Here is a 25132-nt window from a genome sequence, read left to right on the forward strand (position 1 = left end):
AGACGTGTCGCTTGGCATTCAGGCCAAAGAGTTCAATCTTGGTTTCATCAGACCGGAGAATCTTGTTTCTCATGGTCTGAGAGACTTTAGGTGCCTTTTGGCAAGTTGTCATGTGCCTTTCTACTGAGGAGTGGTTTACAGATAGCCTCTGCCAGAGGCCTGTTTGGTGGAGTGCTGCAGAGATGGTTGTCCTTCTGAAAGTTTCTCCCAATCTCCATAGAGGAACTCTAGAGCTCTGTCAGAATGCCCATTGGGTCACCTCCCTGACAAAAGGCTCTTCTCCCCTGATAGCTCAGTTTAGCCAGGTGGCCAGCTCTAGGAAGAGTCTTGGTGGTTCCAAACTTCTTCCATTTTAAGAATGATGGCGTCCCCTGTATTCTTGGGGACCTTCAATGCTGCAGAAATGTTTTGGTACCCTTCCCCAGATCTGTGCCTCGACACAATCCTGTCTCAGAGCTATACGGACGATTCCTTCAACCTCGTGGCTTGGTTTTTGCTCTGACATGCACTGTCAACTGGGACCTTTTTATATAGACAGGTGTGTGCCTTTCCAAATCATGTCTATTCAATTGAATTTACCACAGGTGGACTCCAAGTTGTATAAACATCTCGAGGATGGTCAATGGAAACAGGATGCACATGAGCTCAATTTTGAATCTCATATCATAGTGTCTAATTGCTTAAGTAAGATATTTAAAATAAAATGAAATTCATCCAAAATGTCTAAACCTGTTTTCGCATGATCATTATGGGTTACTGTGTGTAGATTAAGGATTTTTATTTATTTAGTCTGTTTTCGAATAAGGATGTAATATAACAAAATGTAGAAAAGGGGAAGTGGTCTGAATACTTTATGAATGCACTATGTGAAAATGGTGCGTTTCTATGTGTAGTAGTAAAATAGAATAGTAAATGTTTTTAACTTAAAAAAAAAAAAAGTTGTCAAGTCTGTTAAGAACAAATTCTTATTTACAATGAAGGCCGACACCAAACCCAGGCGAAGCTGGGCCAATTGTGCGCTGCCCTATGGGAGTCCCAATCACAGCTTGTTTTGATACAGCCTGGATGGAGGAATATAAGTGTTTCCAATGACACCAGTGTGCGTTGTGATTTTTGACCAAATGGGAGTAGGCATTGTCTACTGATTGGTTGATGTCATTGGGAACACTTGTATCGTTATCTTTTTTACTACAAAACATAGAAACGTGCCATTTTAAACACCAGTATGTTGTTAGGTTGGTGCTGTGAGCCCCACACTTCTGGACACCCATGTAATCGAGTCCAAGCCAAGACGGCAATGTTGTCATAAGTGGCATGTGATACGTTTGATATGTTTTCTCTGCTTTCCGTTGAACTACTAGTCAGCTTATAATCATGCTATAATGAAGAAATTGAGTGATTTACATGTTTTTTTTATTTAAATTAAATGTCTTCTTCCTCCAGCCCTGGTCGGACATGCGGCAGCTTTGATAATGAGATTGTAATGATGAATCACGTTTACAAAGAGCGCTTTCCCAAGGTAGGTATTATTATTTTCTGTCTAACCCCCCTTTTTTTCTCCCTAGAACATCAATAGATTCATCCTCTTCACAAAATACCTTCATCGTCCACTTTTATATGTAGCTTTTAACTGCTTTTTATTTGCCATTTTTACGATCTCTTTCAATCGTCTATGATGTGCGTTGTTGTCTATGGTGCACACTTTAAAGTTTATCGTAACAGTTGCTGTGATCTTCAGGCCACAGCTCAGATGGAGGGGCGTCTGCTGGACGTCCTCGCCGACTGCTCCCCAGACAGCACCCTGCCTCTGGCTGACGGCGTGTTGGGCTTTATTCAGCACCAGCTAGTCGAGCTGGCCAGAGACTGCCTGGACAAGTCCCAGATGGGACAGGTCACCTCGCGCTACTTCATGGAGCTCCAGGAGAAACTGGAGAAACTACTGCATGAGGTGAGGTTCTCTCCAGAATGACTCAGCAAAATTCTAATGCAATATGTCTGCATCAGGTAGGCTCTCTCATAGAAATAGATTAACATGAGTGTATTCGGGGATGGAGTTTTTTAGCACTGTCAAATTTCTGTGGTCTGAAGAGCTGCTCTCATTTCTATTGGCTTTCTCCTGAATGAGTCCGTTAACTCTGTAGTATGTGGGCTATTCCATGAAACGGGTACCTTTTTGGACATGCACGTTTTAAGAAATGAACTTCAATGCCTGTTCTTTCAACATTCAGTTGCATGGAGGATATGTTTAGCCTATGGGGCTCAGGCTCAGTTTACATACACTAAGTTGACTGTGGATGTATTTCATGGCCTACCTTCAAACGCAGTGACTCTTTGCTTGACGTAATGGGAAAATCAAAAGAAATCAGTCAAGACCTCAGAACAAAAATTGTAGACCTCCACAAGTCTGGATCATCCTTGGGAGTAATTTCCAAATGCCTGAAGGTACCACGTTCATCTGTACAAACAATAGTACGCAAGTATAAACACCATGGGACCACGCAGCCGTCATACCTCTCAGATTAACGTACTTTGGTGCGAAAAGTGCAAATCAATCCCAGAACCACAGCAAAGGACCTTGTGAAGATGCTGGAGGAAACGGGTACAAAAGTATATCCACAGTAAAACGAGTCCAATATCGACACAACCTGAAAGGCCGCTCAGCAAGGTAGAAGCCACTGCTCCAAAAACGGCAAACAAGCCAGACTACGGTTTGCAACTGCACATGGGAACAAATATTTTACTTCTAGGAGAAATGTCCTCTGGTCTGATGAAAGAAAAATAGAGCTGTTTGGCCATCATTACCATCGTTATGTTTGGAGGAAAAGGGGGAGGCTTGCAAGCCGAAGAACATCATCCCAGCCATGAACCACGGGGGTGGCAGCATCATGTTTTGGGGGTGCTTTGTTGCAGGAGGGACTGGAGCACTTCACAAAATAGATGCCATCATGAAGGAAGAAAAAGGTGGATATATTGAAACATCAAGCCATCAGTCAGGAAGTTAAAGCTTTGTTTCAAATGGGTCTTCCAAATGGATAATGACCCCAAGCATACTTCCAAAGTTGTGGCAAAATGGCTTGAGGACAACAAAGTCAGGGCATTGGGAGTGGCCATTACAAAGCCCTGACCTCAATCCTATAGAAAATGTGTGGGCATAACTGAAAAAGCATGTGCAAGCAAGGAGGCCTACAAACCTGACTCAGTTACACCAGCTCGGTCAGGAGGAATAGGCCAAAATTCACCCAACTTATTGTGGGAAGCTTGTGGAAGGCTACCCTAAACATTTGAACCAAATTAAACAATTGAAAGGCAATGCTACCAAATTCTAATTGAGTGTATGTAAACTTCTGACCCACTGGGAATGTGATGAAAGAAATAAAAGCTGAAATTAATCACTATTCTGACATTTCACCTTAAAATAAAGTGGTGATCCTAACTGACCTAGGACAGGGAGTTGTTTCTAGGATTAAATGTCAGGAATTGTTAAACAGAGTTTAAATATATTTGGCTAAGGTGTACAGTGGAGCAAAAAATTATTTAGTCAGCCACCAATTGTGCAAGTTCTCCCACTTAAAAAGATGAGGCCTGTACTTTTCATCATAGTTACACTTCAACTATGACAGACAAAATGAGAGAGAAAATCACATTGTAGGATTTTTAATGAATTTATTTGCAAATTCTGGTGGAAAATAAGTATTTGGTCAATAACAAAAGTTTCTCAATACTTTGTTATATACCCTTTGTTGGTATTGAGAAACTTGTGTTATTGACCAAATACTTATTTACATGCCTGTGTCATATGCACACCACTGGAGGCAGGAGTAGAGGGGGCAGAGGTAGAGCGGGCAGCTTGGCACCGGGGGCTCCCAGTCGGAGTCGCTATCACTGAAAGAAAACCTAAAAACAACCATTTGTATTGTATGAGCCTTATCACATATGTATTGTATAGAGCAGGGGGAACAGTCATTAAGGTGAAGTGCTGTTCCATTCAACCCCGGCCATTGTTGTGGGCCTGCCCTCCCCCGAATAGCACCCAATAGCTATTTCATATGGAAATGGAGAGGAGTAGCAGGCGCAGTGGCCATGTGTGTGTTTGCTGTTCTACTCCATTCCCTTTATTTTTTTGAGCAGTATATATATACATTTTCCATTTTTTTTTTAATACAAATGGAACACTTAAACACAATGTAACTCCAAGTCAATCACACTTCTCTGAAATCAAACTGTCCACTTAGGAAGCAACATTGATTGACAATAAATTTCACATGCTGTTCTGCAAATGGTATAGACAACAGGTAGAAATGATAGGCAATTGGCATGACACCCCCAATAAAGGAGTGGTTCTGCAGGTGGGGACCGCAGACCACTTCTCAGTTCCTATGCTTCCTGGCTGATGTTTTGGTCACTTGAATGCTGGCGGTGCTTTCACTCTAGTGGTAGCATGAGATGCAGTCTACAACCCACACATGTGGCTCAGGTAGTGCAGCTCATCCAGGATGGCACATCAATGCGAGCTGTGGCAAGCAGGTTTGCTGTGTCTCAGCGTAGTGTCCGGAGCATGGAGGTGCTACCAGGAGACAGGCCAGTACATCAGGAGACATGGAGGAGGCCATAGGAGGGCAACAACCCAGCAGCAGGACCGCTACCTCCGCCTTTGTGCAAGGAGAAGCAGGAGGAGCACTGCCAGAGCCCTGCAAAATGACCTCCAGCAGGCCACAAATGTGCGTGTCTGCTCAAACGGTCAGAAACAGATTCCATGAGGGTGGTATGAGGGCCCGACGTCCACAGGTGGGGGTTGTGCTTACAGCTTTACACCGTGCAGGACGTTTGGCATTTGCAAGAGAACACCAAGATTGGCAAATTCTCCACTGGTGCCCTGTGCTCTTCACAGATGAAAGCAGGTTCACACTGATTACATGTGACAGACGTGACCGTCTGGAGATGCCGTGGAGAACGTTCTGCTGCCTGCAACATCCTCCAGCATGACCGGTTTGGCGGTGGGTCAGTCATGGTGTGGAGTGGCATTTTTTGGGGGGCCGCAAAGCCCTCCATGTGCTCGCCCGAGGTACCCTGACTGCCATTCGGTAACGAGATGAGATCCTCAGACCCCTTGTGAGACCATATGCTGGTGCTGTTGGCCCTGGGTTCCTCCTAATGCAAGACGATGCTAGACCTCATGTGGCTGGAGTGTGTCAGCAGTTCCTGCAAGAGGAAGGCATTGATGCTATGGACTGGCGCGTCCGTTCCCCAGACCTGAATCGAATTGAGCACATCTGGGACATCATGTCTCGCTCCATCCACCAACGCCACGTTGCACCACAGACTGTCCAGGAGTTGGCGGATACTTTAGTCCAGGTTTGGGAGGAGATCCCTCAGGAGACCATCCGCCACCTCATCAGGAGCATGCCCAGGCGTTGTAGGCACGTGGAGGCCACACACACACTACTGAGCCTAAATTTGACTTGTTTTAAGGACATTACATCAAAGTTGGATCAGCCTGTAGTGTGGTTTTCCACTTTAATTTTTGTGACTCCAAATCCAGACCGCCATGGGTTGATAAATTTGATTTCATTTACATTTACATTTAAGTCATTTAGCAGACGCTCTTATCCAGAGCGACTTACAAATTGGTGCATTCACCTTATGACATCCAGTGGGACAGTCACTTAACAATAGTGCATCTAAAACTTAGGGGGGGGAGGTGAGAGGGATTACTTATCCTATCCTAGGTATTCCTTAAAGAGGTGGGGTTTCAGGTTTCCATTGATAATTTTAGTGATTTTGTTGTCAGCACATTCAACTATGTGAAGAAAAGTATTTAATGAGAATATTTCATTCATTCAGATCTAGGATGTTATTTTAGTGTTCCCTTTATTCTTTTGAGGTTTGTGTGTGATATATCTATATATAATATATAGATATATAGATATATAGATCATCTCACACACACACACCCAAACAAAGCCACACACACCCACTATAGCCAATGTGTACTTGACACATTTCATTGCAAAATATATATATATCAATTTCTTTGCAAAAAATATTGGTGTATATATATTTCATAAAACGGCATTAGCACTTACCTGTCCAGAAGTACGTCCTGTCCTTGCAGAAACAGCTCCTCAGCTCCTGTTTGAATCATAACACTCAAACAAAAAATCTGTCTCTCTTTCCCGATTTTTAAATCTCTTCTATAATCTGTATACTTGGACTTCGCTTTTCCTGATTTATTTGCCATTATGTCTTCTATTAAATCGTTGAAAAAACACTTTCCAAAATACTACTTTCCAAAATACTGCTGTGCGTAACAAGAGTCAAGGCGAGAATGGAGTTCGTTACGCGTGCGTTTACAAACAAGGAATGGTGGTCCAACCCATAACTATCACATACTGGCATTTACCTCAGCTCATTGGCCATCTACCCAGCTAGATTTTCAGATCAGTGGTCATTGGGAAGAAATAGTCAATCAACGAAGCTTCGCTAAAATTATTGGTGCGCAATGAAGTCATTGCTCCTTGTCTTCAAATAAGTTAACTTCGGTCAATACTCCCCGCAAAAAAAACAAAGTTTGGCTGTGTTGCAAACATCCAGAGGATTGCACTGAAACCAACCATGACTAGATAAACAATGGTTTACTGTGTGTAATTACGTCGAATGCTCCGTAAAGAGTTGATAGAGATGGAATTCACGGCACAAACAGTTTACAAAATGTTTATTTAGGCTATAAAAATTGATTTTTATCATAGAAAACGGCACTTCATTTGACCACTGGGACCGTCAGGAAGAGAAATAAGAGCAAGATATCAGAATGTAAGTCATTTTACCTTCAGATGTGAATGTGTAAAAACTGTCATGGTGGGAAATGTTTTAATTTTTTGGGATCGCTCTTCTCAAACAAAAGCATGGTATTTGTTCTCTGTAATAGCTATTTTAAATTGGAAAACGTAGTTTGATTACCAAGATTTTAATCTTTTAAAGGATTTAAGACACTTGTATTTTCAAGAATGTGTTATGTTACGGCGTTGTATTTTTAGTTGTCTCTCTGAAATTTCCCCTGATGTTGATCCCTGTACGCGGATCGCAGCCATAACAGGTTAAATGCATAGTTGTCTTTGACACTTGAGGGTGCATCACAGCAATAGTTTTACAAACATTAATTTTATAGCATGGTGTAGCACTTGTATATATTTGGAATCGTTTGTCTCAGCCTCTTATGTACAGGATACTTCATAAGACCCAGTAGCGGGGCATCAGTTTATCATTTATCTCTAGAGTAGCCTTTATGCCATTGATAGGGTTTTGCATTTTTCGAAGTGAGGTGGCTGTTAATCGTCGAACTTAATTTCTGCCATGAGAGGTGAACCTCTGCCATCCCTGTTTCGGCCGTGATGGTGGCCTCCACCACCTCGTGGAGTTGGGCTCGGTGTAAGACTTGAACACGGTGAGCATAGCGGATTATCTTCTCTTTGGTGCCGTCTTTCACTTGAATACTTCACTCATTGCTAGTCCGATTTAGGTCAAATATGTACTTTTAACGTGTAAAGTTTAACTTAGGCCAAAATTGTCAGAGCTTGATCAGCACACAGCCTTTCCCCAGAGTTCTATGCAGGAAGTCCCTTTGTAATTTATTTTCTTCGTAATGTTTCTGCTACCGTCTCTTATGACCGAAAAGAGCTTCTGGACATCAGAACAGCGATTACTCACCTTGACTTGGACAAATAATTTTTCTTTAATGAGTCGGACGGAAAGGATTTACTCCAAACACCCGAACAGGCCCTCATCCCCATCATTCGCTGGAGTAATTTTTTTTTGCGGAAAGCGATCGAGTGACAAATCTGCCTTTACCGTCAGTACTGTTAGCTCACGTTCAATCGCTGGAAAATAAACGGGACGAACTGAAAGCACGTATATCCTACCAACGGGACATTAAACACTGTAATATCTTATGTTTCACCGAGTCGTGGCTGATCGAGAACATAACATACAGCTGGCGGGTTATACACTGTACCGGCAGGATAGAACATCAGCCGCTGTTCTTTTTTGAGTGCCCATGTCAAACCAGACTTGTGGAGGTGTACAATTTTTTTGTCTGATTTATTTTAGTTTTTCACCTGTTGTCAAGCAGAGGCATTGACTTTGAAGGTAGGCCTTGAAATACATCCACAGGTACACATCCAATAGGCTAATTGACATCATTTTGAGTCAGTCAGAAGCTTCTAAAACCATGACATAATTTTTTGGTATTTTCACAGCTGTTTAAAGGCAGTCAACATACTGTATGTAAATGTCTGACCCACTGGATTTGTGATGCAGTGAAATAATCTTAACAATTGGTGGAAAAATTACTTGTGCAAAGTAGATATCCTAACCGACTTGCCAAAACTGTAGTTTGTTAACAAGAAATGTGTGGAGTGGTTGAAAAACAAGTTTTAATGACTCCAACCTAAGTGTATGTAAACTTCTGTCTTCTCTTTATAGCAGACTCTATTTCTATGGACTGGATTAAACAAAACCCAATTATTACTCTTACATTGAAGACATGGAGGGAGGTTCAACGACAATATAAACTGAGTAATGACATTTCTAGACACGTGCCCTATTTCACAACCCAGCCTTTCTCCCTGCTAATATGTCCCAAGGATTTGGGGAATGGGAAAAGAGGGCTTTGTAGAGTCTCTTAACTATTCAAAGGCTCAATTTTTATATGTATAGTTACCTTCAGGTAAGGCCATTAATTGTTAAAGGATTGTTTAAAAAAATGACAGAGCCAATTACACCTATTGACGAGATGATTGAATCACTTATTCAAGGAGAAAACATTGGAACCATGTTCACATTTTTATCACTCTTTAACATGCCAACATATATTTTTAGATAATCTTAGGAACTCATGGCAGGTTGAATTGCAGGTGCAGATATCAGAGGAGAGTTGGGGAAATGTATGGAAAACACTGTATAAAGCCACTGCATGGGAGTTTCAATTCAAAGTATTACATCGTTTTTTATGAGCCCTGAAACTTTAAACTTTTCCGTGTTGACAAATGGGTACTTTATCACATATTTTGGCCGAAAATAGTATTTTTGGTCTGAAATTCTCAATGTTATTCAGGACATCACAGGTATTATTATTCAACCGGACCCATGTTATCTCCTCCTAGGTATTGTTCCTGTGGAACTCTAATCCTCTCCACTTAAATTGCAAGCTTATCTTTTCGCAGCATGGAAATGTAACAAAATGCTGGAAAAATGAGCATGCACCCTCAAATGATGTGGTTCGGTCTATGCGGGAAACTTGCTGACATGGAGAGAATTACATCAATCTTGCAACATAGACAGCATAGGTAAAAAGGTGTCTGGTCAGAGTTCCTGACACGTGTCTTATTCTGTAATTTATGGGCTTTTGTTTTTCTGTTTTTGTGTGGCTTAATCCAAGTGGTATACTTATTCAGAATCATAAAATGTGCTCTATACGGCCAAAATGTACCCTTAACATGTGAATGTAACTGCTCTCCTTAGTAAAGACAGTAAAGATAAGTTGTGTATGTATGGTACGTATTCTTTATGTGCTCTTTAGTTTTTATTAATGGTAAAAAAAAGTTACAAACAAAATAGTATGGTTGGTTACGAGCCAATAAAATGGCAGCCATCCCCTCAGGCGCCATCATGTATGTGATTATTATTAATAATGTGGACAAAAGAGCAAAAGACCTATTCATCATAATTCATCATAATTTACGTAGTCTGTATCCTAAGAAACTGCATGTTTTCCCGTGTTGTGTGGTTTTTCCACATTTTGATACGTTACAGCCTTAGTCTAAAATTGGGGGGGGGGGGGCAATTTAATCAATCTACACACACACTACCCCATAATGACAAAGCAAACAGTTTTAGACATTTCTGCAAATGTATTTAAAAATTAGCTATCAAATTTATATAAGTATTCAGACCCTTTTACTCAGTACTTTGTTGAAGCACCTTTGGCAGTGATTACAGCATCAAGTCTTCTTGGGTATGACGCTATAAGCTTGGCACATGTATTTGGGGAGTTTCTCCCATTCTTCTCTGCAGATCCTCTCAAGCTCTGTCAGGTTAGCTGGGGAGTGTCACTGCACAGCTATTTTCAGGTCTCGAGGTGTGTGATCGGGTTCAAGTCCAGGCTCTAGCTGGGCCACTCAAGGACATTCCGAGACTTATCCTAAAGCCACTCCTGCGTTATCTTGGCTGTGTGCTTAGGGTCGTTGTCCTGATGGAAGGTAAACCGTCTGAGGTCCTGAGTGCACTAGAGCAGATTTTCATCAAGGACCTCTCTGTACTATGCTCTGTTAACCTTCCCATCTCCCAGTCCCTGCCGCTGAGAAAGATCCCCACAGCATGATGCTGCCACCACGAAGCTTCACCATAGGGATGGTGCCAGATTTACTCCAGAAGTGACTCTATGCATTCAGGCCAAAGAGTTCAATTTAGTTTTTTTCAGACCAGAGAATCTTGTTTATCATGATGTGAGGTGCCTTTTGGCAAACTCTTAGTGGCCTGTCATGTGCCTTTTAATTTTTTTTTTTACTGAGCTATAGGGAGAGTATTGATGGTTCCAAACGTATTCCATTTAAGAATGTGTTCTTGGGGACCTTCAATGCTGCAGAATTTATTGTACCATTCCCCACATCTGTGCCTCGACACAATCCTGTCTCGGAGCTCTACGGACAATTCCTTTGACCTCATGGCTTGGTTTTTGCTCTGACATGCACTGTCAACCGTGGGACCTTTTTTATTTTTTAAAGTTTTTAATACAGTTGCAAACAACATTTCTGAACGTGTTCACCTTTCTGAACCTGTTCACCTGTTCACCTTGTTTTTTTTTGTTTTGAATAAGACTAACGTAACAAAACGTAAAGGATTCTGAATACTTTCCAAATGTATGTACTTTAAGCGCATTAAAAAGTTGGCTCGAATCCTGGTTATTGATTTACACTTTTTTAAAACCTCCTGTGTATTGAGAACAATAGCTTGGAATTGGTTATTTGATACTGTAGGTCCTCGCTGTGCTTTGATTCTAGACCATTAGTTGGCGCCTGCCAAATGGATCTCTCCAATCTTGGATGTAATTGCGTAAGTAGGGCTCATTGCCTAACTTTCCATAGGACCAATGCTTAATCATTGCTGTCCATACAATGACTTGCTTTTATTTTCTGCTGTTAGTTTTTTGGCATAGTTTTCCCTTGTATGTCATTAATTTTTCAAATATAGGATGCATCAGAGTTCATTCAGTCCTCTTATGGTTTGTTTTTGTCCCAAGACCAAGGATGTACCCTCTCTTCAAAAAAAAAGCGTCACATCCTAGACGGAATTACAGTATTATGCAACCCTGTCATTGTTCGTACACGTTGTTATACTTTGTCGTTAGACGGCTCCTCAGTATCCCCTATTACAATCACCATTTGTCAAAGCATCGACTACAACTTTGTAACTTAGATTTTTCAGAAAGATGATTGCCGGTCTCATGCCTTACACATGATTCAGAGCTATTTCTGCCACATTTGTAATAACTTGAAACGGTGAATACTAAGCCAACTACCAACCGATTTTACTAATAAGGAGCAGTTCAAAAACCTCGTTGACCCAAATCTTTAAAGGGTCAATCTGCGGTTCAAACAATAACGAAGATCAGGGATGGGGCTGGAGAAATGTAACCACTTTAATATTCCTAGACGGCGCTATGGTTGCCATGACCTCACAATTGTTTTCTATGTTTTGATGCTATACAGTGTTTGTTTACAATTGTATCATTTAAAGAAAAGACAATTACAAACTTAGATTTTGGGTTCTGTTGGGATGCAACAGTTGAACTAAGCTCATGAGGCATTCACAAGTTAGTCTTCGAGAATCAATGGATATATATTGTTAATTTATAAGTCAAGAAATGAATGTAGCAATTGCAGCTTGACCCTTTTTTTTAAGCGAGAACAGTCTGGTTATTTGATTATGAAAGAATTAGTTATACTGTAAGTGTTCTATTTGATTATCGTTACTATACAGACTAAGCCACTGACATTTATAAACAATTTATTTTGTAATGCTTCTATGGAGTTCCATACCAATGTATCGCAGTGGTGTCATAACTTATTATGTTTTGCTGGGTGCTTATGTACATGTTTGTATTATACGCATGTGTCAATTGTTATGTTTTTTTTTTTTTTTTTTGCATATCCCAACACCCTCATAGTGGGGATGCTGCCAGGGTCAGACATTATCAAGTGACCCTGGAGCATTTAGGTATCTTGCTCAAGGGGACAGATTTTCACCTCGTCTTCTCAGGGATTCGAACTAGTGACCATTGGCTCAACGCTCTAACCGCTAGGCTACTTTTTAAAATAATTGTTTCACTTTTTATTTGGTAAATATTTTCTTAACCAACTGGAGTTCAAGAAAGAGCTAAAGGGCTTGTAAGTTTCATGGTCAGGTCTACATGTGACAAATATAGTTTGAATTGATATTCCTGCTGCCTATGGCATATACCAGGCATATAAGGTTCTGTATTGTTCTTGTCATGGTCATCAGGCGTATGAGCGGTCTGACAGTGAGGAAGTGACCGTCATCATCAAGCTAGTGAAGAAGATACTCATCATTATCTCCAGGCCAGCCAGGTTACTGGAGTGTCTGGTAAGATTCCAACAATCATAAACAGTTTTTTTTCTTTTGTTCTTCTCCCATTTCAGAAAGTGGTGCTCCTAAAGCAATTGCTAACCAACACAACTAATATGATAGGAATACCTAGGATAGGATAAAGTAATCCTTCTCACCCCCCCCCCCCTTAAAATATGTAGATGCACTATTGTAAAGTGGCTGTTCCACTGGATGTCATAAGGTGAATGCACCAATTTGTAAGTCGCTCTGGATAAGAGCATCTGCTAAATGACTTAAATGTAAATGTAATGTAAATGATGCGTAACATCCACAATGGTTTTTGTCCAGCCTCTGATGTTAAAACATTTTTCGTAGGTTAAGTACATTGAGCGCTAGACTTATGTACTACACCACGAAGTGTACTCACTCACTAGCTTGTTACAGGGTTATAACGCTAAAAACTCTGGTGTACATCGACCTATGTAACGTGAATCGTAACAGCCAATATTCCTATGGTCTTTACACCACCAATAGGAGTTTAACCCAGAGGAGTTCTTGCACCGTCTAGAGGCAGCAGAGGACCATGCCAAGGTGGGCCAGGTCATCAAGACAGACATCCCCCGCTACATCATCAGCCAGCTGGGCCTCACCAGAGACCCTCTGGAAGGTACAGTACCGTGGGGCTTCCTCTTCCACAATCTCTTTTAATATGAAGCACTTTAGGGTTATTTTAAAACCTGGCCAAGCGGCTACCTGTTTTTGATTCTCCCATGTTGTCTCTGAATATAATGTGCAATAGATCAACTTGTGATCGCACCGAGTTGCGGAAGGGTGACATTCGTGAGGACGGCATGGGTCATGTTCATCTGGGCTTGCACGATAAAACGTTTTATAACATTTGCTACAGTAAAGGAGGTTTTCGTATTGTCTAGGTAATCTCAACAGGTTTCAGTCTTGTTTCCTTATGTTTGGTGCCTGACCATTCTCTCTCCCAATGTTGTACTGTAGACATGGTCCATCTGGAGCAGACCTGCCCTGGTCACGGAGCGGCCTGCAGAGACTCTGACGACGCTGGGGAGGTAAGGCAACCAGGAACACTTTCACTGCAGGATAAATTCCGCTAAGCTATGTATTAGTGTAGCGTGTACTGTGTAGGTCTATAGCATGAACGTGCACATTATATAATTTGCTTGGCTTTAGATGAGATGCATAGAAGACAGTTAAGGTTCTTTAAAAAAATGATATATCACATACTCTGGCAATTACACGGCATGTTTGGACCTGGCAAATGTGTTCAGGAGAAATTGCCTTGTTCTTAAATTTTGTGTCTCAGAACCGGGCAGCCTGCGCTCCTTCTCGCAGGAAACCAGTTGAGAGCGACTTTGACACCCTTAAGCTCATCAGTAACGGGGCCTATGGGTGAGTACGAGCTCTTCGTTTGTAGCGGTCTGTCTTTTTTGAGGAAATCTGAGTGTGCAGAACGCAGAAGTGAAACAGAAAGAGGATATCTTGAATGCGTGTGCTGCCATACAGTTGGCTAAAATGCCAGAATGACATTTCTTCAACAAATACCACGCCAATGTTAATGACCAACTGGCCAAATGCCTGTTCAAATATGTTGACAGTGGACCAACTGCGCCATATTAAGCTGGGTGTACACTATACGATTTTTGGCCCTGATTTAGCTATCCCAGACAAGTTTTTGAGATTGGAGACAAAATACCCATGTTGTTGCTTACTCGAGGCACGCGGCCGTCACAGGCGCTCGTTTATTGTGAGCAGGGCAGAGACCCAATCTGAGGGCTACCAATCCCATCTTTGAGCAGTCCCGGACTTCCCGATGTTTGATTTATCGGCACAAAGTCCGCAATGTTCTTGTAGGGTGAGATGTGCAACGACAAGTTTTGAGAATGGTGATTAGCAATGAGAGCTCGCCAGTGAAATGATGATGATATTGTTTCGCGTCACCCAGAATGCGTAGACGCAGGAGCGACGACTATAACTAGTATGCGTCTGCACTTGCCTTTTGCCAAAGTGTCAAATCGTTGTAGCTCTGTTCACAAGCAAATGTTATTCAATAAGAAATATTAGCTAGAAACATTTACTCTGTATGGCGTTCGTGAATGTCTGACTGAACGTTTTGAGGCCGCTTCGAGCCACCGCTCGTTCAATGTGATTCGATTGTTTTTCGCGAGACCGTGCGGCATTGACAATCCTCACGCTCAAGTGAGGAATCTTGTGGCGTCTGACGCAGTCTGTGCCACATCGTTGAGTGTACGCACCGCTACGTTGGCGAGACAAAAAACAACAACAAACGACCGGAAAGACGGTGGTTTTGATGTGAGAGGCTCAGCGACGTTAGGATTTAGAAAGTCGTGTAGTGTACACCCTGCATTGCTTACCATTGCTTGTCCAATCCTCTCAGATCTCCAAAAGTGACCAGGGGCTGTTTCTGAAAAGGGCCTGTGTCTTTTCATAGTTTTACAGAAGACCGCTTCCTCTTTCATCTCCACTACACAATATGGCAAAAGCAATACGATTGATGCTTACTGGTCGTACTCTCACATCCATGCAGAAGAAGTAATTTAAGGTTGTTATAAGAAGCACTGAAGTAACTGACTTTTTCTTCTCATTTTCTTTCTCTCTCCCTCTCTCGGTCTGCCCTTCGCTCTCCTTTTTCCACGGCCGCAGTGCCGTGTTCCTGGTGAGGCACAGGGAGACCCGGCAGCGTTTTGCCATGAAGAAGATCAACCGTCAGAACCTGATGCTAAGGAACCAGATCCAGCAGGTATTTGTGGAGCGGGACATCCTGACATTCGCCGAGAACCCCTTTGTCGTCTCCATGTTCTGCTCCTTCGAGACGCGCAGACACCTCTGTATGGTCATGGAGTATGTAGAAGGTAGGTTCTTAATGTAGATGTACACCCCTGCAGACTCACACAGACATAATGTATATGGCAGGGCAGGATACACTGGAATGACATACAAAATGCACACGGTTACACACACATACTCAGATGCTACATATTGATTTAGAGACTGTACTACTTTATGGTTCTGGAGCATGACCGTGCGTCAGAACACCACCTTACCCTCCCTCTACCCACATATTCTAAACGTTATGACTCAAAATTCACTCTTTTGGGTGTCGAAGAAGCCCAAGGCGGAGATGAGTTGAAATGATTGTCAGACCACAGACTGTTATAACAGGTGTAACTCTGCTGCCTTGCAGTTCAAATTCAAGTCTCGGCAGCACACAAATCAAATCAGGTTCTCATGGTCGTTGCTTGCCAGCCTTTTACACAGTCTGTTGGCGTGCCGTCTTCCTCCTCAGGTGGGGACTGTGCCAACCTGTTGAAAAACATTGGCCCACTACCAGTGGACATGACCAGGATGTACTTTGCAGAGACCGTCTTGGCACTGGAGTACCTCCACAACTACGGCATCGTACACAGAGACCTGAAACCTGACAAGTGAGTCTGGAACCTGACTAGCCAGGTGTCCTGCTCATATTATACATTAATGGCAGTGTGTATTCTACTTTGTGTTCATGTCTATAACATATACATTCTGGATTAAAAAATAAATACATTTACACCAAGGCTTCGTTCTGCATTGTTCACTATCCAGCATCAACTTCTGTTTGTTTGTTTTTGTAAACTATTGTTTTCTAATGCATTTTCTTCCTGTGTAGTTTGCTGATCACATCCATGGGCCACATCAAGCTGACTGACTTTGGTCTGTCCAAGATCGGCCTGATGAACATGACCACCAACCTGTATGAGGAACACATTGAAAAGGACACAAGGGAGTTTATAGACAAGCAGGTGAGCTCTCCATTTCTCTGTCCTCCTTCTCTAAACGTTTGTCTTAATTGGTTTCTAATGTCCTCTACAACTGTCTTATCAGTCTCATACCTTCTCATTCTGTTTAGCTACCTGACTTATACTCTCTCTCTCTTGTCCATTGCCCATTCTTAAATCCTCCCTTCTGGTTCTCTGTCCCAGGTGTGTGGTACACCGGAGTACATTGCTCCAGAGGTGATCCTGAGGCAAGGCTATGGGAAGCCGGTGGACTGGTGGGCTATGGGCATCATCCTCTATGAGTTCCTGGTGGGCTGTGTGCCTTTCTTCGGAGACACACCCGAACAGCTCTTCGGACAGGTGGTCAATGGTGAGAGTCATCTCCTGAATAGGGGAAACGTTAGCCTGGTTAAATTAGACTGAATGCTGTTTACTGTTGTTTTTAATCGTTCGCTCTGGTTTATCCAGGCTAGGGTAACATGGCTCTGACTGGTCAAGTTAATTCAATGAATAGGCTCTACAAGCACCTCCTGTCTTTTGCCATGGATTGCCTCTGTTGCGTGGTGCAAAAAGACTGATCCAAACACACCCTCTAATTTTTCTTACTCTGGGATAGGCAGATGTCTTTCAAACATCTAGTCACCAATGTCAAGATGAAGTTCCCGTTATCAATATCACAGTTCCCACCTACCAGTCCGTTTTGAATCATTGTCAAATGTTTCATGTTGTATTGTGTGTAATTCAGATGATATGGTATTTAGGAAATGTGTGTGTTTCACAGATGACATCATCTGGCCTGAGGGGGAGGATGCCCTGCCTGCTGATGCCCAGGACCTGATCACCAGGCTGCTGAGGCAAAGTCCTCTGGACCGCCTCGGGACTGGTGGGTGGGCCTCTTTATTGCTGTCTTCATTTGTCATTTTGGAGTCACATTTATTGTAAATAAGATTTAGGAATATGTTTCGAGAGCATTTCTACGTCACTGTGGATGCTACCATGATGTTTATGGATAAATACAAATCATTGTATTTTTCACTGAAATGTATTTCAATGTCATGATTGTTTTTATTAGAGATGGTTTGATGAGATTCATCAAAAAAGCACCACCTAACGTGATGTGGGTTTGACTATATTGGCCATATTGATTGATATTGATTTTAAATCATTTATCCCTATGGTACTCCCAGGGGGGACACCAGAGGTCAAGATGCACATGTTCTTTGTGGGTCTGGACTGGAACGGACTGTTACGACAGAAAGCAGAGTTTATCCCTCAACTGGAGACTGAGGATGACACCAGCTACTTTGACAGTAGGTGGCGACCTTTACCACTCTCATTTGGAAGTATTTAAATGTTGTTGTGTAAGACAGTGAAGGTAGAAGTTGCCTGTAAACACGGCTCTACGATCCTTACACCCCCCAGCCTAATATTGGTCATAAGTGCGGTGTACATAAACCTTCAATGCGCTCGATGAGTGTGTGGGCTACTGACTACTGTAATGTGTGTCTGTGTTGCTCTCCAGCCCGATCTGAGCGGTACAGTCACCTGGGCTCAGATGATGATGATGACGAAACCTGTGATGAAGACACATCCCTGGAGCTCAAGCAGTTCTCCTCTGTGGCACATCGCTTTAGCAAGGTGGGAAATGATCCAATGTTTGTTCATATCGTTTAGAGTATGCCGAACATATATTTTACTCAAGAATACTCCTTGCAACACTGCCCCTTGTAAAATCATCATGTTTTAGTTTGTTGGGACGAAATACAAAAAATATTTGTAAACTGAAAAGTAACTCTTCCCTTCATGCAAAAGTCTCACTGTAATGATTTCCCCTTCAAACAGCTCTACTGAAATAACCTGTGGTTTTGTTAATGAGCATAATTTATTTTTAAGTCATGCTTGTTTTTTCACCTATGACCCCAGGTGTACAGCAGCACGGAGCACCTGTCCACCTCCACGCCTTCCAATCATAGCCTGTCATCGTCAGAGCGCAGCCACAGTGAGGAGAAGATGGGGAGGTGGGAGGGGAGGAGTTTCCTATCCCCAGAAGAGGGACACAAACAGGGGGCCAGCGGGGACCGGAAGACTGAGGGACACCGAGGAAGGTGAGCGATGAAGGCCTTTGGTACAATAACACAGCACTCAGACTACACTATGTTTTGTGTGAAGTTGTGAGCGTAGTCTAGCTTTAGCTGGAACAGCGTCAAAATTCACTGAACAGCGTTATTTGCCTTTTTCTATGGTTATAAGGGAGATATCGTATTCAACTCCAAATAACTATTGAAAACCTGCACATTTTAAAGTTAAATATGAATTGGTGGGCAGCAGGTTTTATTCTTCCATCAATTTTAGCATAACCAGATCGCAACTGCCCCCTCTAAGTGTATCCTTCCATTCAGTCCCCCTCCCCTCTTGTGCTCTAGCCTGCGTCCCAGGGCCTCATCCGGTTCGTCCCAGTCAGAGAGGAGTGCCAGTCCGCTGGTTATGAACAGCACACAGAGCCTGGACACCATGCCACGCTTCGCCATCTCAACTGAGGAAGAGGGTGAGTTGAGACTACACACATGTGTTTAGGTCTACTCACACATACTCAGAAACATAGACACACTGTCATAAAGTAAACATACACAGGTGTTTTGTGTGTATACACAGGATATTTTTACTGTGCTTACATTTCTAAAAGACAAGATTGCACACTCCAGCCAGCACATTGACTTAACCCCCCCACCCCCCCTCTTTCTCTCTCAGATGGCGTAGTGTCCAACTTGCGGCGTATCCGTCTTCGTAGTAACAGCACGGGTACGCGGCCCTCCTACAGGCGCGGGGGGTCCCGCCGCTTTGGGCACCAGCTGGACACCCCTGAGAAGCCTAGGGCACCAGCGGGCTGCATGGTCCCCAAGTCTGCCTCAATCTCTGGCCTGTCCCCTCATCATCACCCCAGGTTGGTAAACCAACTGGAGCTAGCTATCGTGTACTAGCCCACTCTGACACCATTAAGAGAGTGTCTGGTCTCAAATGGTACCTTATTCCTGGTGCATGTGTCTCTTCAAAGAATTCTATTTTTGTCAAATGCTTTTGTCCAGAGCTATGACTAAAAGTAGCATTTTTACATGGGCCATTCATTTGTGATATAGCCACTGTCTCTAGGTTAGCATAATGCTAGCAACAACAACACACCTAGTATTGTACTGTATATGTGCCCTGCAGGCCTGTGTGATTTGATATGCTTGTTCCGGCTTCATAAACAGACTATACTTTGCTAAATTCCCCAAGAAATTCCTCAGTCCTAGCATACCTCTCCATACTCCCCAGACACTGCGGACGGTGCCCCCGCCAGCCCCAAGTCGTCCCTGTCCTCCAACCCCTCGTCCCGGGACTCGTCCCCCAGCCGAGGGGACCTGTCCCTCAGTAGCCTGCGCCCCCCCGTGGTCATCCACAGCTCTGGGAAGAGGTTCGGCTTTGCCCTGCGAGCCATTCGTGTCTACATGGGTGACTCTGACGTCTACACTGTGCACCACATGGTCTGGGTAAGTGTCACTTCCACAGAATGAAATGGAACACTAGAATGGTCTTTGGCACCCCGGCAACTTAACTACAGGACAGCCATCTTGGTCAGGGAAATCGGGCTATTCAATCTTAGTCTTACAGTTTCTACTTAAGCCAACATGTTATTTTGTCTTGTTGTACATTTAGTTATGTATTTCAAGGCTGCGTAGAAACAATGACTTTTTAATGATCCAAGACCATTCAGTTAATCCCTACCAATGTGACAATGAGTCGTCAGTATTGGGGCGGCAGGGTAGCCTAGTGGTTAGTGTTGGACTTGTAACCGAAAGTTTGCAAGTTCAAATCCCTGAGCTGGCAAGGTACAAATCTGTCTTTCTGTCCCTGAACAGACAGTTAACCCACTGTTCCTAGGCCATCATTGAAAATAAGAATTTGTTCTTAACTGACTTGCGTAGTTAAATAAAGATTAAATTAAATAATGCTGCATCAAATGTACCTGATACAAGGGGCATTGGCAAACACAATGTACAGTGGCTTGCGAAAGTATTCACCCCTTGGCATTTTTCCTATTTTCTTGCCTTACAACCTGGAAATAAAATAGAATAGTTGGGGGTTTGTATCATTTGATATACACAAAATGCCTACCACTTTGAAGATTCTAAATATTTTTTCTTGTCAGACAAGAAATTAGACAAAAAAAACAGAACTTGAGCGTGCATTAATATTCACCTCCCCAATGTCAATATTTTGTAGAGCCACCGTTTGCAGCAACTACAGCTGCAAGTCTCTTGGGGTATGTCTCTATAAACTTGGCACATCTAGCCACTGGGATTTTTGCCCATTCTTCAAGGCAAAACTGCACCAGCTCCTTCAAGTTGAATGGGTTCCGCTGGCGTACAGTAATCTTTAAGTCATACCACAGATTCTCAATTGGATTGAGGTCTTTGCTTTCACGAGGCCATTCCAAGACATTTAAATGTTTCCCCTTAAACCACTCGAGTGTTGCTTTAGCAGTATGCTTAGGTTCATTGTCCTGCTGGAAGATGAACCTCTGTCCCAGTCTAAAATCTCTTGAAGACTGAAACAGGGTTTCCTCAAGGATTTCCCTGTTTTTAGCACCATCCGTCATTCCTGAAATTCTGACCAGTTTCACAGTCCCTACCGATGGAAAAAGATCCCCACAGCATGATGCTGCCACCACCATGCTTCACTATGGGGATTGTGTTCTCGGGGTGATGTTGGGTTTGCACCAGACATAGCGTTTTTCTTGATGGTCAAAAAGCAAATTTTTAGTCATTTTACCAGAGTACCTTCCATATGTTTGGGGAGTCTCCCACATGCCTTTTGGCGAATACCAAACGTGTTTGTATATTTTATTTCTTTAAGCAATGTCTTTTTTTCTGGCCACTCTATCGTAAAGCCCAGCTCTGGAATCTGGCTTAAAGTGGTCCTTTATTTAACTAATTACCTGACTTCTGAAGATAATTTGGCGCACCATATCTTATTTAGGGGTGTCATAGCAAAGGGGGTCAATACTTAATGCACCACTGTTCCTTTAAAAAAAAGCCTCACCAGTCTGGACTATGTTGTGTGTCAATTACATGAAATCCAAATAATAATCCATTTAAATTACAGGTTGTAATGCAACAAAATAGGAAAAACGCCAAGGGGGATGAATACCTTTGCCAGGCACTGTAATTAACTTAATTTATGTGCCCCTAATTGCACCGTATACTTTTGTTTATCCTACAAATATTGTATGTAGTAATCATGAGCCAATGATCAGGAGTTACACTGTTGGCACTGAGGCGGTTTGCCCTATTGGGAAGACCACTTTGTGCCGCTCACCCTGCACTATCAGCTCTGATGGTTGGCTGAGCGAAATTGATGACCAGATGATTGCGGGGGCCGCCTTGTTAGACTTCAGTGCAGCTTTTGACATTATCGATCATAGTTTGCTGCTTGAAAAATGTATGTTATGGCTTTACCCCCAGAGGGTGTTCTTTAATGGAAGCCTCTCAAACATAATCCAGGTAGTATCAGGAATTCCCCAGGGTATCTGTTTAGGCCCCTTGATTTTTGTTTAATCTTTACTAACGACATGCCACTGACTTTCAGTAAAGCCAGAGTGTCTATGTATGCAGATGACTCAACACTATACATCTCAGCTACTACAGCAACTGAAACACAAAGAGCTGCATTTAGTGTCAGAATGGGTGGCAAGGAATAAGTTGGCCCTGAAATATTTCTAAAAGCATAGTATTTGGGGCAAATCATTCACTAAACCTCAACTAAATATTGTAATAAATGTGGAAATTGAAATGACTAAACTGCTTGGAGTAACCCTGTATTGTAAACTGTCATGGTCAAAACATATTGATACAACAGTAGCTAAGAATGAGAAGTATGTCCATAATAAAGCACTGTTCTGCCTTGACAACACTATCAACAAGGCAGGTTCTACAGGCTCTAGTTTTGTGGCACCTTGACTACTAGTCGTGTGGTCAGGTGCCACAAAAAAAGACTTATAATATTAATAATATGCATGTCAATCTCTCCTGGCTCAAAGTGGAGGAGAGTGACTTTTTGAGAGGTATTGACATGTTGAATGCACCGATCTGTCTGTCTGAACAACTGGCTCACAGCTCGGAAACCCATGCATAGCCCACAAGATATGCCATGAGGTCTCTTCACAGTCCCCAAGTCCAGAACAGTCTATGGGAGGTGCACAGCACTACATGTAGTCATGGCTCTATGTAACTCTATTCCACATCAAGTAACTGAAGCAAGCAGTAAAATAAAAAAGCATATTATGGAACAGAGCAGACTGTGAAGCAACACAAACATAGGCACAGATGCATGCACACACACACGCACTATTCACATGGATTTAGTACTGTAGATATGTGGTAGTAGGGGCCTGAGGGCACACAGTGTGTTGTAAAATCTGTGAATGTAATGTTGTTAAAATTGTATAAAATGCATAAATTTTTCTGCACCCCAGGAAGAGGCAGCAGTTAATGGGATCCATAATAAATGCAAATGCCAAAGCAGTCAGGGTTACGTTCTTATTGGCTCTTAATCATGTGTTCCTGTAGTGTGTGGAGGAGGACACCCCGGCTCATGAGGCAGGGCTGAGAGCCGGTGACCTCATCACCCACGTGAATGGCGAGTCGGTCCAGGGGCTTGTGCACACTGAGGTGGTGGCGCTACTGCTCAAGGTGAGACCCACTGAAAGAGGACTGTCTTAATACTCCATTGGTGTTTGCTTCTCTCTCTCCATCTCTGCTAATTATGCTACCTGTAATATTCTTGAGCCTAATGATATAGGCCTAGGTGTAAAACAGCTGAGGTGATAGACCAACGACCCTGGAATTAAAAGCAAAGTGTGGGTGAAGAGGGTTGGCTTCACAGGTTTACTCCCTCTGGATTATCAGTACAGCGTGTATTCTTGGCTATCGTTCCATGTCTGTCATTCGATTGTTAGTTAAACTTGAAAGGAATACCCATGGGTAGTGTGATGCCTAAGACCAATCTTTATTTGTAGTCATCTTCCTGTTGAGTAAAACAGGATATAATGACAAAATGAAATATATCTTGCATCTAATGGACTGGTTTTGCTTTTTATCTATCTGTCGTTTTCTCTTAACATTTTTTTTTTATCGAACAACTGAATCAATGAACTGAGCAGGCTGGGCTGACATGCTTATAGCCTTGCTGGGACTTTCTAAATTATGAGTATGCATTTATAAGACTGCTGTTATTTCTATAAATATGATCTATTGTTACTACAATTTTTTTTCGGTCTGTTTTCCATGTTATTTGGTTAGTTCTCTTAAGCACACTCAGATATTTGTTACCATAGGACGGCCCATATTTCCCTCTGGCCTACGCCAATTGGCGGCCAAGGGTTTGCCTTAGGATGCAAAGGTGTCATGAGTCAGGAAAATGTATGACGGTATGATGGTCTTAGTGACAAAAGACCTAGATATTGGGGGGGGGGGGGGGGGGTTTAGTAGGTGGAATATTAGGACAATTGGAGGCTGAGGACACTTAATCATCATGGTAAGTTTACGAACATTGGTTGTGGTAAGTATATTTGGAACTTGGTTGTCATTATGGTAAGTATAGCCGGTTATAATTGTAATGGCTTAGCAGATCATAAAAAAATAGATTTTTAGAATATATCTATTGTTTACAGGAAACTCATTCTACAAATATAGATGAGGTTGGGTGTAAAAAGGACTGGGAGGGAGAAATATACTTTTGTCATGGTCAAAGGGGGCCAAATATGGGCCAAATAATGATGATCTGCGAAGAAAGAAATATATATATATATATATCTATATCTCGAGCTCACAAGCAACGAAATAATCTATTATTATGGTGGGAGATTATAATACGGTTTTAAGTACCTCAATGGATCGTAAAGGAAATCACACTGCAAACTATCACCCTCGAGCACTTAAGGAGATCAAAGATTATGGATACATTAGAAATAGTGGGTATATGGAGACTGAAAAAACCCTGACCTAGTGAGAAAAACATGGAGGCTTCATCAAGCTCCTAGTCTCATTCTTGCTGGCATCAAAAGTAAAACATAAAATATGTGTTAATAGGAGACCAAATGCGATCGGACCACCATCTAATTGGCCTCCATATAACTCTTACAGAATTTCCACGAGAACGGGGATATTGAAAATTGAATCAGCCTATTGGATGGCAATTTGTTCTTAACAAAGACAAAATAATTCAGAATACTTTTTTTGTTGCACATCATAGGTACAGCAGATCCCCTTATTGTATGGGACACTTTTAAAATATACTTTTAGAGGCCATTCAATACAATACTCATAATTAAAACAAAGTTTAGGTGAAAAGAGATTAGATTAATTAAGGAGTGACCGTGCAGGTAGATGGTAATGGAAACTGTACTATAGAGGCACAAAATAGGTTAGAGGAAAAACAAAAAGAAATGGAGGTACATTACACTTGATTGTTCTTGAATAAGTATCACAAAAATAAAGCGAATTGGAGTGCATTTCACAATTGTCAGAACATTTTTCATACAAATGCTCTCTTAGAAGTTACAGAAATCATTATAAATTATGGAGTCATACATGATTCACCAAATGTTTTCTTTCCAGTCTCCATTTCCACTGAATGATGTTAACTGTAAGGAATTTCCCCCCCAAAATAAT

The 25132-nt window shown here is 42.2% G+C and overlaps 1 protein-coding gene across 1 annotated transcript in view; it reads left to right on the plus strand.

The window, feature by feature from the left end:
- The window catches only part of LOC124009273 (microtubule-associated serine/threonine-protein kinase 3-like), a 48337-nt gene that overhangs the window by 14310 nt on the left and 8895 nt on the right, over positions 1–25132 (plus strand). Inside the window, 19 exon segments of the mRNA XM_046320899.1 lie at positions 1444–1519; positions 1739–1948; positions 12556–12657; positions 13156–13288; positions 13630–13700; positions 13955–14040; positions 15313–15521; positions 15956–16094; positions 16316–16448; positions 16629–16794; positions 17206–17307; positions 17612–17734; positions 17947–18062; positions 18348–18529; positions 18824–18969; positions 19173–19193; positions 19195–19365; positions 19737–19951; positions 23030–23152. Of these exon segments, the coding sequence (XP_046176855.1) occupies positions 1444–1519; positions 1739–1948; positions 12556–12657; positions 13156–13288; positions 13630–13700; positions 13955–14040; positions 15313–15521; positions 15956–16094; positions 16316–16448; positions 16629–16794; positions 17206–17307; positions 17612–17734; positions 17947–18062; positions 18348–18529; positions 18824–18969; positions 19173–19193; positions 19195–19365; positions 19737–19951; positions 23030–23152 (2524 nt within the window).

Source organism: Oncorhynchus gorbuscha, linkage group LG22, assembly GCF_021184085.1.
Source record: "Oncorhynchus gorbuscha isolate QuinsamMale2020 ecotype Even-year linkage group LG22, OgorEven_v1.0, whole genome shotgun sequence".
Classification (NCBI taxonomy): domain Eukaryota; kingdom Metazoa; phylum Chordata; class Actinopteri; order Salmoniformes; family Salmonidae; genus Oncorhynchus; species Oncorhynchus gorbuscha.